Source organism: Seriola lalandi, unplaced genomic scaffold, assembly GCF_002814215.2.
Source record: "Seriola lalandi dorsalis isolate HSWRI2012SDOR001 ecotype SW California unplaced genomic scaffold, Sedor1 jcf7180002054261, whole genome shotgun sequence".
NCBI classification, from domain to species: Eukaryota; Metazoa; Chordata; class Actinopteri; order Carangiformes; family Carangidae; genus Seriola; species Seriola lalandi.
In genome coordinates this window covers 40,480-53,204 of record NW_019524814.1, presented here as the reverse complement: position 1 = coordinate 53,204, position 12,725 = coordinate 40,480, and the positions used below count along the sequence as shown (strand labels likewise).

The 12,725-nt window shown below is 42.4% G+C and overlaps 2 protein-coding genes across 2 annotated transcripts; one reads left to right on the top strand and one right to left on the bottom strand.

The window, feature by feature from the left end:
* Window positions 1-826: 826 nt before the first annotated feature.
* Window positions 827-6,660, top strand: LOC111654157 (uncharacterized). The gene is made up of 7 exons (XM_023405054.1): window positions 827-1,159; window positions 1,333-1,515; window positions 1,636-1,757; window positions 1,837-2,002; window positions 2,672-2,787; window positions 2,867-6,437; window positions 6,545-6,660. The coding sequence occupies exons 1-7, from the start codon at window positions 883-885 to the stop codon at window positions 6,658-6,660; spliced, it is 4,551 nt and encodes a 1,516-aa protein (XP_023260822.1). The 5' UTR covers window positions 827-882.
* Window positions 6,661-8,777: 2,117 nt separating this feature from the next.
* On the bottom strand, window positions 8,778-11,411 carry ahsg2 (alpha-2-HS-glycoprotein 2). Its single transcript, XM_023405040.2, has 7 exons — window positions 11,146-11,411; window positions 10,649-10,756; window positions 10,418-10,499; window positions 10,143-10,297; window positions 9,936-10,031; window positions 9,622-9,693; window positions 8,778-9,515 (listed from the first exon to the last, which is right to left on the bottom strand). The coding sequence occupies exons 1-7, from the start codon at window positions 11,341-11,343 to the stop codon at window positions 9,000-9,002; spliced, it is 1,227 nt and encodes a 408-aa protein (XP_023260808.1). The 5' UTR covers window positions 11,344-11,411; the 3' UTR covers window positions 8,778-8,999.
* Window positions 11,412-12,725: the final 1,314 nt, after the last annotated feature.

Here is a 12,725-nt window from a genome sequence, read left to right as displayed (position 1 = left end):
CTATTCTTCTGGTCAACACTCATATTCTGCTTGTTCCAACTCTTTGAAGCTGAAGTGAAATATTTAAAATCAACAATCAGTGTTTCTTATGGCTGCACAGTGGATATGTTCAAGATGTCATGTTTTTGGTATCTTTGGAAACTTGGGATGTCCTCTATAATTTAAAATTAGGTGACATGGGTCTGAATAATGTGTGGCTGCAAAATATGAGTTTGATCAGTGGGTTGCTGCTGTTAAATGCTTTGAAACCCATACTACAACACGCTGAAGTTAGTGTCCGATTCTATTTGTGAAAACGCAAAAGAAGATTTCACTGCTTTTTCCACATTTAGACCACATCAGACTAGGTTCAGATCAAAAACCACTATACTTAGACTGAACTATACTTAGATTCAAATCTGAACTAGATTAAACCAAAAAGACTCTTTGTTCTTTGAGATCTTTATACTATTTGTGAAAACACAAAAAGGGGAGATGCCACTGTGAGAGGAACTTGGTCCTGCCTGTTATATGGTATACATTGCAAACAGATATGATGCACTAAATCTGTGTGTTCATTTTCTGGTGGGAGGGGAAAAAGTACTGTTGTACTGTGAGTACAGTCAAGCTCAACAGATAGGCCTATAAGCAAAACCTTATAACAAGAGATTTGTCACAAAACCTTTGTCGCAGCTCTGTGACACCAACTGCGTGCTACAATTAGCCATGTAGCCTGTTGACGCCCCGCCCTTACCTGCACGATTGTCCGCAGCTGCTGTGGCCAGGTGTTCCTGTAGTCTTAATTAGGACGAGACCTCACGCGCTCAGTCGTTTAAACTACCTGCGCTTGAGGCACACTGCTGAGGCTAATCTGCCTGTGTGCGGTGCTTTTTCTTTGCTCCAATGGCGTATAGCGGGAACGGGGGCACTAAAATTTTGTTATGTTTAGGACTTATTGTGCTTGTTAGTTCATTTTGCCGTTGTTCTCCACTGACGAGGCTTAAGGCACTAGATAAATTAAGAGATAACTCGACACTCGGCCAAGGTCAAGCTACAGGAAATGATCTGCGCCATGGAAGACTCTTAATTGGGCAAAATTCTTTTTATGGTGCCAAACTCAAAGGAACCAAGGCCACAAAAAGCCTCCTGGAAATTGATACTGATTACCAAGCAGACATGGGTATGTACAGTTCAAATTCTTATTACAGTTCTGTATAATATGCACTACAAAAGTTGTTATAATTTAAAGCAATGGTTCACCTCTAGGCTTTTTATTTAAATGATGTGCATGCTAAAATGTTTAAATAATAAGTGTACTTATTTGAACTTAGCAAAAACCTTATTTTTTAAAAGGTTGGGTTGAGCCAAAGCATCTTAAAGGGCAGGGTGAAGGCTTTTCAAGGCTGATGCCAGACGCTGCAGCAGTGGAACGACTCCTCAAAATGGAACCAAAGGTTGAATGTACTGTAGACTCCATGAAGCTTCAAGTCCAAGATGTTGCTTCTAATCAGGGATCTCTGCTCTTTGTGGATAGGGGTAAGTTAAGTATCCAGTGGGGTTGTGCGTTAACTATCATTCACAGTACTTGCAGTGTGCACAGAGCAGTTTCATGTAATTTTTTTAAATATTCCTTTTCTCTGTAATTTAATCTCTCAGGTAGTCGACTGTCTCCTCTGCCTCTGTCAAAGCTGCCACCAAACTGTGGTTACACCGTCAGGTCAACACAAAAAGATTTGGTGCTAGTTGCACCCTATGATGGTTGCTTTGTTGCACATGAGGTGGGATACTTTCTGAAAGCACAGCACACTTGAACCATTTACATTTCCGCACTTGTAACATTTTACTTGCTGGCTTCAGGAGGACTGCTACGTTCTCCCCTTGCGTTGGTGCGGGGTACCCGTGAAGATGTCCTGCCCTTTGATGAGACCATCTTCATCTAACCCTCCGATGGTCACCTGCCACACTGAAGGCATGGTTGTGAAAACTGATTGGACAGTTTCTGTCGCTAAAATTAAAATAAATTGTAAGTTATTTCATGACATAATTTATAAAGCTTAGTAAAGACATGACATGTCTGTTGCACTAGAAACCTTTCTTGCAGACATTTTGATTGTCAAACCTGTGTAACACTTCACAATGGGCACATCCTTTTAGTTTTGCCAGGGCCCTTGTATTGTTCAGGCTTGCTTACTTTCACCATAATTTAAGTGAAATTTGTCCTTTTCCTCCTATTCCACGCAGCACACTCCAGTGATGCAGCAAAATGTTTGCTGGGTGATGAGACATTAGGTTGTTCTGGAAAACAATAACTTATCACTGAGATGCAAATTTATTCATGGGTTGCTTTATGATCTATCATAGCTGTCTCATCTCGTACTATAATCTTTTCTATTAATTCTATATTGTGAGGGAAATTTTATTTTGAATTCCATAATGCCTGCAGGAAGTGCTGTGCTCATAATTTTAATTATATTATTATAATAATTTTCTTATCCTTAATTGATTTGGCTATATAGTGTAGGAAGCTAAAATAGGCTCAGGCTGTGGGAATTGATTTGAGGTATTAATGTAATTTTTAATTTTCCTAAAGCATAGCTTACAGTTGACATTTGGTTAATTTTGAGAGTGAAAGAACACCTTAAACTGCTTTTTAGAAAGTTTGCTTGGTTGTAATGTATATTTTACTTTGCAGTAAATGGTAACTGGGAGCCACTGATGACAGCCTCACCCCGATGTGGGTTCAGTGTAGTTGTACATCCTGAGGGTGTGGTCATCTCTGTTCACTATGCACCTTGCCTGGAAAAAAAGGTACAGTATATATTTCTTTGATTCTAAAATTTCTACATTTTAAAACATTGTTTGCTTAACCATCAACATTTTGTTTCAGGATGGGCTCTACACACTTGAACTAGCTGGAGATGGAGAAATTAAAATTTCCTGTCCATCACTGTCTGCTGCACAAACTGAAACACCAAGCAAAGGGGTGCCTCCCCCCACCCCATCACATAATTTTGGTCCAGCTCGGAGTCCTCAGCCTGCTCTTCCCCAGGTCCCAGGTTTTCCTCAGAAGCCAGAGGCACCTAATGAAAAACTGAATCAGGGGCCAAAGGATATCAATCAACCTCAGTTACCTTACTATCCTTTTTACCCTTGGCCGGCCCAGCCTGAACACGTGCCTGTTGAAAAAGAACCTCCCATACAGGCCTCAGCTGCCCCAATACCTAATGGCAGATGGGGAAACCCTTTTTACCCTTACCCATACAATGTTAAACCACCTAACACTAAAGTCCCTCCTGCACACAGGCCTGAACCAAAACCTTTACCTACATCATCGCCCCCAGTCGTCCAAAGTACTAAAGGCCAAAGAAAACAACCTTACTACCCCTTTCCATTTTATCCTCAACCTCCTAAGCCTGAAACTCCCCCTACACAGGCACCAGTAACTAAACCACCACCAGGTAAGTTGGGCGAACATGTCATTCCCAATCCATTTAACCCCCCCCCTGGACCTCCTCAAAAACCTGCCGAACCACCTGTAAGCCAGCCTGAGAAACACATACCCTTTAATCCATTTCCTCCTTACCTTCAACCACCACCTTCTGAAGATCCTCAAGTAAAACAACCTCTCCAGCCGCTGTATCCTGAAATCCCTGAAAAGACTGTGCCACCAAAGCCCCCAGTTTCTCAGGAACCTCAGGGACAAATATATCAGCCATTCTACCATTACCCATTTCACCATCCATTTTGGCCTCAAGGTCCTTTTCAGACGCACATGCCACCCGCACAGCGAACCCCTACACCAGCTCCAAAGAGGCAAGTACAACAATCTCTTAGCCCTTTGCAACCTGAGGCATCTAAACCCCAAGTCCCTGGAAAGTTGTTGCCTAACAAACCAGCTTCAGGGAGAAAAGAGCCATCACAACCCGAAGCCCCTCAGGGTCAGGTACACCAATACCCTTACCCTTACCCTCTCTACCCTCACCCTCTCTACCCTCAGCCAGAGCCAACTGAAAAGCCACCCACTGTCCAACAACCACCACAACAGCCTGGAGCCCCTCAGGGTCAGGTACAACAATACCCTTACCCTCTGTACCCTCACCCTCTCTACCCTCAGCCAGAGCCAACTGAAAAGCCGACCACTGTCCAACAACCACCACAACAGCCTGGAGCCCCTCAGGGTAAGGTACACCAATACCCTTACCCTCTCTACCCTCAGCCAGAGCCAACTGAAAAGCCAACCACTGTCCAACAACTACCACAACAGCCTGGAGCCCCTCAGGGTCAGGTACACCAATACCCTTACCCTCTGTACCCTCACCCTCTCTACCCTCAGCCAGAGACAACTGAAAAGCCGACCACTGTCAAACAACCACCACAACAGCCTGGAGCCCCTCAGGGTCAGGTACACAAATACCCTTACCCTCTGTACCCTCACCCTCTGTACCCTCAGCCAGAGCCAACTGAAAAGCCAACCACTGTCAAACAACCACCACAACAGCCTGGAGCCCCTCAGGGTCAGGTACACAAATACCCTTACCCTCTGTACCCTCACCCTCTCTACCCTCAGCCAGAGCCAACTGAAAAGCCGACCACTGTCCGACAACCACCACAACAGCCTGGAGCCCCTCAGGGTCAGGTACACCAATACCCTTACCCTCTATACCCTCAGCCAGAGCCAACTGAAAAGCTGACCACTGTCCAACAACCACCACAACAGCCTGGAGCCCCTTGGGGCCAAGTTCACCAGCCATTCTACCCCTTCTACCCCCAGCCAAAGCCTGAAAATCAGCCAGTTGAGAAGCCAGTGCATAAACCCTCTTACCAACAACCATACAAGATACCAGATGCTGGAACAAATGGTGCTAAAACTGCCACTGAAAAGCCAGTCCCAAGTGAAAAGCCTCCAGGTGTCAAACCTCCAGATGGCCAGGTGTATCCAACTTTCAACCTGTACTACCCACAGCAGCCCCAGCACCCTCAGCCAATAACATTACCCCCTGCTACCAACGTGCAGCAGCGACTAATGATCCCCATTGCACAACCTAGTAATGGTGGTATATTCCCACAAGGTCCACAGCCAGGCTCTCCACATATGCCTTCTTTGTACTGCCCTCAATTTTGCCTGTCTGGATTTTCTAATTGCTGTCCACAAATTGCATTTCATCAGCATCTCCATCATATTGTTCCAGCTGGACTTGGCAGTAAAGATACTCCTCCAGTCTATCCAGCACTGCCTTTTGTCCCTTCACTGGCATATTCTGGGTTTGGTAATGCCTTGGGCACTGCTGTCCTTCCTCAAAAGTCAACTGAAGCAACGACTATGCAAGCTTCCACCTCTGCACCTACTTCTCCACTTGGAAATGGAAAGCAGCCCTACTTCCAGCCACCAGATGGCAACCTCGCTGCACCAACAAGTATTTCCAAGAAGCCTGTAAATCCTCAACTACCAACTTACCCTTATTTTGTACCTAATTCACAATATCCTAATTGGCCGTATGTACCACAGAGTCAGATGCAAAACTTACCACAAAGCCAATCAGCAGCTGACTACAATGTTCTCTCTAATCCTCAGGCTCCAGGTAATGACCCAGTAAATCCATTGGTGCAATATAAGCCTTATTACATACAGCCCCCAGGGCAGCAAATGAGCCAGCTATCACCTGCAGACATGAATAATCCCTCTGGGCCTAATTTAATGTATTTTACTGGTCAATATCAAAAAAAGGAGCATACAGCAAACCAGCAAATTAAACCTAGAGCTAAGGCACTACAGCCACTTAACATGGAATCCAGTGACTCTAAGGGGCAGATGCATCCTAAAGTCCAAAGTGAACTTGATCCTTTTCTGATCCCTTACTACATGCTTCAAGATGCTCAAGCTTCTACATATAACTCGTCACAACCACAGTCATTTGTGAGTGGCTCAAAGAAATCCACCAAACATAATCAGACTGTCCATCCCTACTCTGAACCTAAGAGTTATTTGCTGCTACAGCATGGCCCACCTGGTAGGGAGCCCAACAGTTTCCATGAATCGCCGCTGCCTTTTAGAGATCTGGTTGATGATGCAAACTTGCAGGCACAAAATCTTGCAAGGCATGACAGTAGTAAACCCCAACATCCTCAGAATTTAAATCCCCCTCAGGACAAACACCCGGATCTCAAATGGCAAGGGAAAATGGCCAATCCCTTACCTGGAAATGTCAACTACATGCCGAGGCCTGGTGATGAATCAGAAAATGTGCCATCGTTTGTCTCTGCTTTGAATGACCCTCATTTTCTGGATCTGCCTCAGGACCCTTCTTTCAGTTCAGTGCATTTAAAGCCTGAATTCCCTGAATCACTGAAAGATATGTGGAAGCCCCTTATGCCTCTAGGGTCCAACCAAAGGATTCCAGCTCATGTTCCTGGAGAGGCATTTCAGCAACGGAGTGCTGCAGCTGACTACCAAACAAACGGTGTGTTGTTAATGTTTTGATTTTTTTTTTTTTTTTAAGCTGTAGCCCAATAATATTTATATATATTTTATTTTATTTTTTCGTACTAATGTTTGTGTCTCTTGCAGGACTGAACCAAGCCATCCAGAGAGAAGCTGGAAATCAGAAGCAGAAACAAGTTGCCCTCAATGTGAATAAACAATTTAAACAGTACCTCAGCTTGTGCTTCTTTCCCCAGCAATAAGCTTAAGAATTAGTTTTTGTCTGGGTAGCATATTGGTAAAAATATGGGTGGGTAAACAAAATCTGGAAAGTGGGTGTAAAACAAATGATAGAAGTTGATCTCTTTTGACAGATGCAGTAAAGCATGTCTTTTTGACTACTTTGAAAGTTAATGGTTTAGTCAGTGCTTGTTGGCATTATAGCTGCTTTTTAGACCCAAGCAGTGCATTGCCCTTGTTGAACTGATTTGTCTTGCTTATTTTGCCTTACCATGAACTGGTGCTTACTGAACATTGACCCATTCATGTAAATATACTTACTACTTTACCCATTCATCAACAGTGGCCTCAGTGAGTGCAACCCTAAAATCTTTGTGCTTGTTGTTAAAATTTCAGGTTTTCTTTGCAAGTTTAACATTCCACTCTTTCACACAGTAATGCTAGAGCTATTTATACAGAAGGTAAAATTATTTTTTCTTTATTTCTTTTACAACAGCAACAATACTTGAGTCTTTTTCAAAACTCTTCAGTCAGTACAACATTAGTCAGTGTGAACTAAACAGGATCACTTTCTTTGCCTTGACACAATGCATTCAGTGACCACATCTTTCCAAATTCATAAATCAGGTACAATTGTTTTCTCACTCAAACTTATCCACCACTGAAGTTATTGTGTATTTGCATTTTAAAAACTTTAAAACATAATCCAAAATAATTGCAATTTGCTACAGTCTTGTATGTTTACATTTAAAAAAAAAAAAAAAAAAGGAAAATTAGAAGGAACAAAAAAGGAAAAAACCCACCACAACCGGTTCCCATTCAGCTGAGTGTCACCAAAGTGATTAAGGTTTCCGTTCATGCAGCCCATACAAATGGGCTAGTTTTTGGAATCAGTTTATCTCAGTAAACAAGGACCTAGACAGTCACAGAGATGGGTAGCAGGAGCACATGTGTGAGGAGGAAGACCCAGGGGTGTATGAGCTTAGAACAACTATAACTGAGCATGCCATAAACCATGGTTTGTTAATGACAAGTGCTTTACAGAGAGATTACTTGGTTGATCATTACAATAAAACAAAAACACAGATATAAACATGAATAATAGGAATACATGAATAAAGAGAAGTAAATTAATAAAAGCACCAAATATCTGGATAAAATCATAAACACAATAGCATTGCACTGAGAACAAATAAAGACAAAAGACTAAATGTGGTCAGTTCTATCTTCAATATGACAATTAAAAGGCTAAAGAGAGACTTTAGACAGGGAAGATCTAATAGTGTAATTGAGTGGTAAACTATTCCACAATACAGGGCCAAAATACTCACCTTTGGATTTTGACTGGGTGCGTGGAATGGAGAGCAGTGATTGGTCAGCGTGTTAGTGTTTTTTTTGGTAAGTGACAAAGTTTTCTTTTGAATACATAAATGGAAGCAACACAGACAACTCCAATGATCCCAGCAATATACAGTGGCCACCAGAACAAAACATCTGACCTAGATCCACAACATATGAGGTACAAAGCACATTAAATACTTGAGGAGATAACTGCACAATCACACAGATATGTTGTGGAAGTTTATGGACATATTTTATATTTAAATCTGTGTGTTGGATATTCTATTGATATTAGCTCAAATACCGATGGATATAGCTCAAATATAATCTTATGCTAACTCATAATTATAAGTGGTGCTCGGATACATGTGAATAAGCCATCCTGTGTCGGGGGGGGGGGGGCAAAGTTTTCTGGTTGGGAGACACATGTTGTCAGTGTTCTGGTACAAGCTTCAGCCCGTAAACATTTGACTAATGTTTGAAATATTGAACTGTCTCGGACATGGAGCCGTGGCTGTATTAGTAGAAATGTCAATGAGTTCACAGGAATGCCACTGGCATGAGTCAACATGATCAGCAAACAGCACTGTGTTTTGCAATCGCCCTTAAAGATGTGCCATGAATTAATAAATACATTCCGGTTTGAGTTTGTTCATTCTAAGTTCTGTATAGAGAGGTTATCAGCGTGTCCTCACTAAACCTGTAAAAGGCCTTATATGACTCAGTCCTTCACTGACTGTCTTCACTGTTTCAAATATTAAAGAATGCATGATGACCAGAAAGTAACAACACAAAAAGCTTCAACTTAGGAGATTTATTCAGCAGCATTAAATGCAAATGTTTATCACCCATTTTACAGACATTTCAAGAGCTGATCGTTTCAAACAATTGATCATTACTCATTTTTAGGACATGTACTAGTATTACATCTACCTACCACAGCACATGTTCATATATCAATTAAAGTTACGCTAGCACCAGTGTTGCTGAAGGAGGTAAATATAGAGTCTGTGGGACCTGTTCACTTGAAGAATCTGACCCTTCCTGGGCAAGCTGGCACAAGAAGAATAGGGTCTGTTTGAAGTGCAGGGCCGTCAACGGCTGTCAGGCCGAGTGTAGCAGCCACATCTCTCTTGAACAAATCAAGAGGGAGCTCCCTACTGTTTACGGAATCTGAGGCTGGTCCAGAATCAGCAGCTGGAGCATCAGCAGCTGGAGCATCAGCAGCTGGAGCGGATTCAGGAGATGGAGCGGCTTCAAGAGCTGGAGCAGGATCAGCTGCTGGAGAGGGATCAGCAGATGGATCTGGGCTAGCAGGTGCAGCAGCGGCACCAACCACTGCAGGGACTATTGGTACAATTTCATCTGACTCTGCTGATTCCGCAGACAGAAGGCCGCTTAGATGAGGGTCATGGTGAGAGGTCAGTTTATGGTGTCTTAGACCATGCTTGTGTGATGGGCTGCCTGTGAACACATGGACTGCTGGTGGTAAAGCAGGATCTGGCACTGCAGTGCTGTTGGCATCTACAACAGGCATCTGAAAAAAATGTGTATATCAACAGAGGCTTAGAAATAATATTTTCGACATAAATTTTAAGACGATAAACTTCAAAACTTCTTGTTGACGTGAAACAGTATTTTACCAGAACGGGAAACATCTTGCAGTCCACTGTGTGAGCAGTGAGAGAACCTTTGGCAATGCAAAAGCCACGTTCCTGGTACAGAAGAAAAAACATGATTTTATTCATTGTTTTTGTTCAATTAAATTGTTTTAATAGGGTTTTAGATTTATCATTGCCTTATATTTTAGATTAGCTTATATCCTGGGTAAAAAACGTGTATAATACATAATTCCAATAATAATTTTGAGAACCACCCCTCCATTCTTAGAAAAAAACAAAACAAGCAAAAAGTGTTTTTTCTTGTGGAAAACTAAACTGATGCTTTGTGTACTTACAGTCAGGGGTTCATTCAGCGGCACGCAGGCGTCATCAGTGCAATTCGCCTCAACTATGACATATTCTACTGAATATTGTGGCCCACCAGACACAAGCTGAAACAAGGGAAGTATTGATGTACTGACAGGCGCTAATTAAACGTGCAGGTGCATTCAATCTTGTAAAAAATATTGTAATTCTTCTGAACAGGTTATGCTTGAGCCCACCTGGGATGAAATCCTTCCAACTTCCAGAATAGTGTAAGTTACATTCACAGTATTGTTATTAAAGGTTGCCAGAGAGGCATGGGCAAATTCCAGCCCTGCAGTGTCATTTAGGGGCAGGAGGGAATAACAGCCCAAGCAGAGGTCCTCTGTTGATTCTATACGTCAATAAACAAAAAGACACATGCAGGTAGGTTTTTGTGTGCAGGGTGACACTTGTGTAGTATATTCTGAATGTGTGTGTTCATATGGTTGAGTGTGTGATCAGAAAGTTTTACCGTCTGTTTTACACTTGAATGCGATAACAGTCAGAGCTCCGCCAACCTTTTTCAGCATCACATCACAGTCTCCTTCCACTGCCTGATTGGAAACAAAGAATCAGCTCATAGAGTGTAACAGTCTTCATTTAAATTGTCATTATTTTATATCCTAAAATTATTCTCATCATTACATTAGGTTGAATACCTATAATATGATAGCTTCTGTGTGCAAAAGGTAAGCAGTCTCACCGTCATCACTTTGGGTCTGACTGTGCAGTTGGCAACAGGTGTGGGGTCCAACACATGACAGTCTGTCTCAAGCAGGTCAATTTCCAGCGAATATAGGTCTCCATCAGGCTAAGAAAAAGTGAAACAAAACACTATTTATTCATTTATTTTATTTTTTATCAGACAGTCGCGTGGATGAATGTGCATATGTAGTTTCTAATGACACAGAAAAGTAGAGCATCGTTGACATGTTGATTCTTAATCTTTTTTGACATGTTTGTGCAAACGTCTTAACCGGAGCGTTGAAGGCATAAAATAACACAATGGAAAGAAAGAGGGGATATATTCAATAAAATGTACTTTTTCTTTTCTATTGCCCAGTGATGTAGAGGAAATGCACATGCAGAGTGTTTTAGCAGTGTAGCGCATATCATGTTCCCACCTCCTAGCTGAAGGAAAAAGAGGTAGTTACCTGTACCTGTCTTTGCCTATAACCACACATCTACTCACTGACTTACCCTCACGAGGACCTTAATCTCCTCGATCCGGTTCAGTGCATACTTGTAGCCATGAGTGTGCTGGGCATTGAGGTAATCCAGAGCCACCAGAGCAGCCTCCTCTGCCTCAGGGGAGTCACACAGAGGCTGTTGCACATTGACCTGAGCCCACACCACCACCAGTAGTCCCAGAACAACAGTGATGCCCAGAGTCTTCATTTCTTTCAGAGATGCAAGAGGTATCAGAGCAGTGGAGCAGATAAGGAGGAGTGGCAGAGCTGATGCAGCCCATGTATATATCCTGTACTTTAAACAGGAAACAGAGCCAAGTCAAACACAGTGATCATCCCTCCTGACTCCTGCGTCACATGTGGGTTGTATTCTGTTTCAGGATTGCTGCCAAAACAAATGTAAGTTGACAAAGTCTAGCATTGGAGTTTAAATCAGTGATAATTCACTGTTTTTTATGGTGAGAGATTTGCAAACATCTCTATCATTTAATAGCTGTCCCCAGATCTGGCATCTGATCTATCCCTTGAATTAAATGTCATAAGAAAGCGTGTGAAGAGCTACAAGTTTAAACACCTGTATTGGGCAACCAGCTGTTGCAATCCACGGAGGTCGATTAGAGTGGTCGTCCACAGTCACTGCCACCAGGGATTCAGTGCCTTGCTCAATGAAAGTTCACCAAAGAGGATGTTTGCCAACAGGGGGGTACAGTTGAGTTACACGCATTGCTTCCGCCCACATATTTGCTCTTTATTGGACCATGTGCACAATACACTAATGCCGCCTCAGGTCACGATTAGGCTACAAACAGAGATACTGATGAGAGGATTACCAGTAAAAAAGTAGTGTCTTCTCATACAGATGTCAGCAATAAAGCACTGGAAGGACACCCATGTTTTATCACCCATTTGTTTTTGTCTTTATCTTTTTGTTACATTTCTTTTTCTTTCTAAGACAGGCAGTTTTTGTTTCCTTGTTTTTACTGTGTGTTTTGAAAAGTGCTCTATAAATAAACTTCTTCTTCTCCCTATTATTATTATTATTATTATTATTATTATTATTATTAGTAGTAGTAGTAGTAGTAGTGGTAGTATTCTTTCTTTTGTCCTAAATCTACTCGTCGCTCTTACTAAAATCTGATTGGTCGGCGCCAGGGTGACGCATTTCACACGCGACTTAATTGTATACATGCTGTGTAGTGCGCTGCAGGTTAAACCGGCAAACACCGTGTCCAAAATAGAAAGTATATTAATTCAACAGAAGGTAGACATGGAGGACGTTTATCAGACAAGAGCTCGTTCCGCTGCGAGGTTTCAATGAGGCAAGCGAGGCAGTCACGGTGAGGTGTGTGTTACCCCCAGTTGTTGTGTCAGTGAACCCAGCTATGTTAGCTAATTTAGCCAGAGGGGGGCTTTGCTTGGAAACACGTGTCGAGAAGATACCAAGCCAGGCAGCTCAAAACTGTGAGACCTCTGTGGTTTGACCGGCTGGAGGAAACCAGGTTTTTGTCTTCGTTTGTTAACGTAGCTCTGTGAGACTGTGTAGGACACGTAGGAAGGTCTTGCACTGTTGTACACAGCTTTGACAACTTT

Coding starts and splice junctions, on each gene's coding strand:
- LOC111654157 (XM_023405054.1), top strand. CDS start 883: ATGGCGTATAGCGGGAACGGGGGCACTAAAATTTTGTTATGTTTAGGA. Junction 1,516..1,635: donor TCTGCTCTTTGTGGATAGGG/GTAAGTTAAGTA, acceptor TTAATCTCTCAG/GTAGTCGACTGTCTCCTCTG. Junction 1,758..1,836: donor GTTGCTTTGTTGCACATGAG/GTGGGATACTTT, acceptor TGCTGGCTTCAG/GAGGACTGCTACGTTCTCCC.
- ahsg2 (XM_023405040.2), bottom strand. CDS start 11,343: ATGAAGACTCTGGGCATCACTGTTGTTCTGGGACTACTGGTGGTGGTG. Junction 10,500..10,648: donor TCAGACCCAAAGTGATGACG/GTGAGACTGCTT, acceptor GTTTCCAATCAG/GCAGTGGAAGGAGACTGTGA. Junction 10,032..10,142: donor TTGGAAGGATTTCATCCCAG/GTGGGCTCAAGC, acceptor CCCTTGTTTCAG/CTTGTGTCTGGTGGGCCACA.